Raw genomic sequence first — 3118 nt, 5'->3', positions numbered from 1 at the left:
TGTTTGAACTGAGCTGGTTGATCCACAATGTTTAGGTTTATTCTCACCCCTACTGGACAGAAGTGTAACAGCAGTAAGAAGGTCCTGGGTTCGATCCCCAGGTTGGACGGTCCGTCCGGGTCCTTTCTGTGTGGATTTTGCATGTTCTCCCCGTGTCTTTGTGGGTTTCCTCCTTTCATGTAGAGAATAGTAGTGTCATTATTACATATCCACTCCTGGAGTAATGTTCTTTTAAGTTAAATTTCACTCACCAATAGTTTAAACTGTCTGAATGTTTTGAACACTAAAACCATAACATTTACTATGGTAATTAATATGTAAATGAGGTGGTAACCCTGCCCCAGGTTTAATTCTGACTAGTGAGCTGTGGCGTTCATGTTTGTTTGTTTATTAGGATTTTAATGTCATGTTTTACACTTCAGTTACATTCATTTACATTTATATTTTCAGCATTTATCCAGAGCGACGTACAGAAGTAAACATTACTTTACTCTAGTTTAGGTAAACAACAGTTCAAGAACACAAATGTGCTGAAACCCTGTTAGAAATGTAAGTAAGTAAGTACAAGTCAGCGTAAGTGTTTAGTAAAGAGGTGATGAAGGTTTTTAATCGTCTTTTAAAGACAACAAGAGACTCAGATATTCGGACAGACAGAGGAAGCTTGTTCCACCACTTGGGTGCTGGTACAGAGAAGATCATTGATGCTTGTCTTCCTTACATTCATGACAGGAACGGTAGTTACTCATCACACAAGGTCCATCAGTTCACAAGGTTATATCAAACACAGTCATGGACAATTTAGTATCTCCAGTTCACCTCACTTGGACGTCTTTGGACTGTGGGAGGAAACCGAAGCTCCCGGAGGAAACCCATGCCGACACAGGGAGAACATGCAAACTCCACACAGACAGGTCGCCCCACCTATAATATGCAGTTGCATAAAAAGGTTGGATTCGTTCTGCAACCAAGTCAAACTATAGAATTAGAAACTCTACCTTGGCCAATGGCAAATTGTCAAATGCTGATGAATGGATCCGAATCCCAACATGTGGTTCAGATAGACGCGAGCACGCACCAGTTACTAGGAGTGTAAATTGGAAAACTTTCCATCATTGGAAAACTTGTGAATCGTACCAGCTGCTTCAACTAAATGACTCAAATCTGAGTGAAAATCCTGTCTCAACAATGCATGCAGTGGATGTAGCCAATGAGAAAGAGACTTCTCCTAAAGTCATGTGATGAAATATGATTTTTCCAACAGATTATGAAATAGATTCAGTTTTTCCATAAATATCCTGGAATTGGTTCACAGAAAAGACTTATTATAAAAGTTAATACCTAATATAAGCTGACCTACAATAAAAAGAATGAAATGTTAATCTTAATATATAGTATAAAAAGGTTCTAAAGGGCACAAACACATTTAGAACACACATACAGTGAGGAAAATAAGTATTTGATACAAAGAATGGAGAGGCCTGTAATTTTTATCGTAGGGACACTTGAACTGTGAGAGACAGAATCAAAAACAAAAATCCAGATAATCACATTGTACGTTTTTTTAAATAATTAATTTGCATTTTATTGCATAAAATAAGTATTTGATCACCTACCAACCAGCAAGAATTCCGGCTCTCACAGACCTGTTAGTTTTTCTTTAGTTTAGAAGCTCCTTCTATTCTGCACTCATTACCTGAGGAAGCTGAAACTCAATGTTTCCCAGCGGCAGCCCCAAAACCTGAAAGATCTGGGGGAAGATCTGCATGGAAGTGTGGGCCAAAAATCCCTGCTGCAGTGTGTGCAAACTTGGTCAAGAACTACAGGAGACGTCTGACCTCTGTAAAAGTTTCTGTACCAAATATTAACTTCTGGTTCGGTGTCCGGGGGTACCTCCCTAAAATGAGTTTTTCCAACTTGGGATGTCTGTGATGGGGCTCCAACACTGAGCGGCAACTTAATGGAGTGCAGAAGATAATTCAGGATCTACAGACTCTGTACAGCCACTAAAATCTTGTATTAGTTCGTGATATTCAGACATTCTATTGGACCATGTTAAAAAGTTAGCTGCATTAGCTGCACTTTATGAAACAGTATCTGAAGAGATCAGCAAAGAAAGTAACTGATCATTCAGAAAAGCCGGGACTCCTGTGATGCTCGATACTCGGAGGAGATTTTACATTAAATGTAAAGAAACATGAAAAAGCTCAAGTAATTGTTTTATTATTCACTTACCTTAGTGCTACATCATACATCAAATACATCAATATTACATCAAATATTCATAATAAGAGACAAAACATCATTTGATCATTAAAACTCTTCCCACAGTGTGAGCACTAAAGCGGTTTTCATCAAGTGTGAATGCGCTGATGTCTTTTAAGAACACTCTGTTGACTAAAACTCTTAGTACACTGTGAGAACTGATAAGATTTCTTTCCAGTGTGAATGCGCTGGTGCTCTTTAAGCTCACTGTGGTGATTTAAACTCTTCCCACACTGAAAGCAATGATACCGTTTCTCTTCAGTGTGAATGCGCTGGTGCCTCTTGAGATAACTCTGTTTACTAAAACCTTTCCCACATTGTGAGCACATATACGGTTTCTCTCCAGTGTGAATGCGCTGGTGGCTGTTGAGATGACCCTGTTGATTAAAACTCTTCCCACACTGTGAGCACTGATACGGTTTTACTCCGGTGTGAATGCTCTGGTGTATTTTTAGATCACTCTGTTTATTAAAACTCTTCCCACACTGAAAGCAATGATACGGTTTCTCTCCAGTGTGAATGCGCTGGTGCCTCTTGAGATAACTCTGTTTACTAAAACCCTTTCCACATTGTGAGCACTGATACAGTTTCTCTCCAGTGTGAATGCGATGGTGTATTTTAAGAGCACTGGGATAACTAAAGCTCTTCCCACACTGTGAGCACTGATACAGTTTCTCTCCAGTGTGAATGCGCTGGTGTTTTTTAAGAGCACTTGGAGAAATAACGTTCTTCCCACACTGTGAGCACTGATACAGTTTCTCTCCAGTGTGAATGCGCTGGTGTTTTTTAAGAGCACCTAGAGAACTAAAGCTCTTCCCACACTGTGAGCAGACGTTCCTTCTGTTCTGTTCTCTGG

The 3118-nt window shown here is 39.7% G+C and overlaps 1 protein-coding gene and 1 pseudogene across 1 annotated transcript in view; one reads left to right on the top strand and one right to left on the bottom strand.

Annotated features, from left to right (window-relative positions):
• LOC134334891 (uncharacterized) overlaps positions 1-3118 on the top strand; it is a 759100-nt pseudogene that overhangs the window by 136882 nt on the left and 619100 nt on the right.
• The window catches only part of LOC134300428 (zinc finger protein 208-like), a 42639-nt gene continuing 41725 nt past the window's right edge, over positions 2205-3118 (bottom strand). Inside the window, exon 8 of the mRNA XM_062985120.1 lies at positions 2205-3058. Within this exon, the coding sequence (XP_062841190.1) occupies positions 2352-3058 (707 nt within the window). The 3' untranslated portion in view covers positions 2205-2351. The remainder of the gene's footprint in view (positions 3059-3118) is intronic.

Source organism: Trichomycterus rosablanca, chromosome 2 (assembly GCF_030014385.1).
Source record: "Trichomycterus rosablanca isolate fTriRos1 chromosome 2, fTriRos1.hap1, whole genome shotgun sequence".
Lineage (NCBI taxonomy): Eukaryota > Metazoa > Chordata > Actinopteri > Siluriformes > Trichomycteridae > Trichomycterus > Trichomycterus rosablanca.
This window is presented reverse-complemented; position numbering and strand designations above follow the sequence as displayed.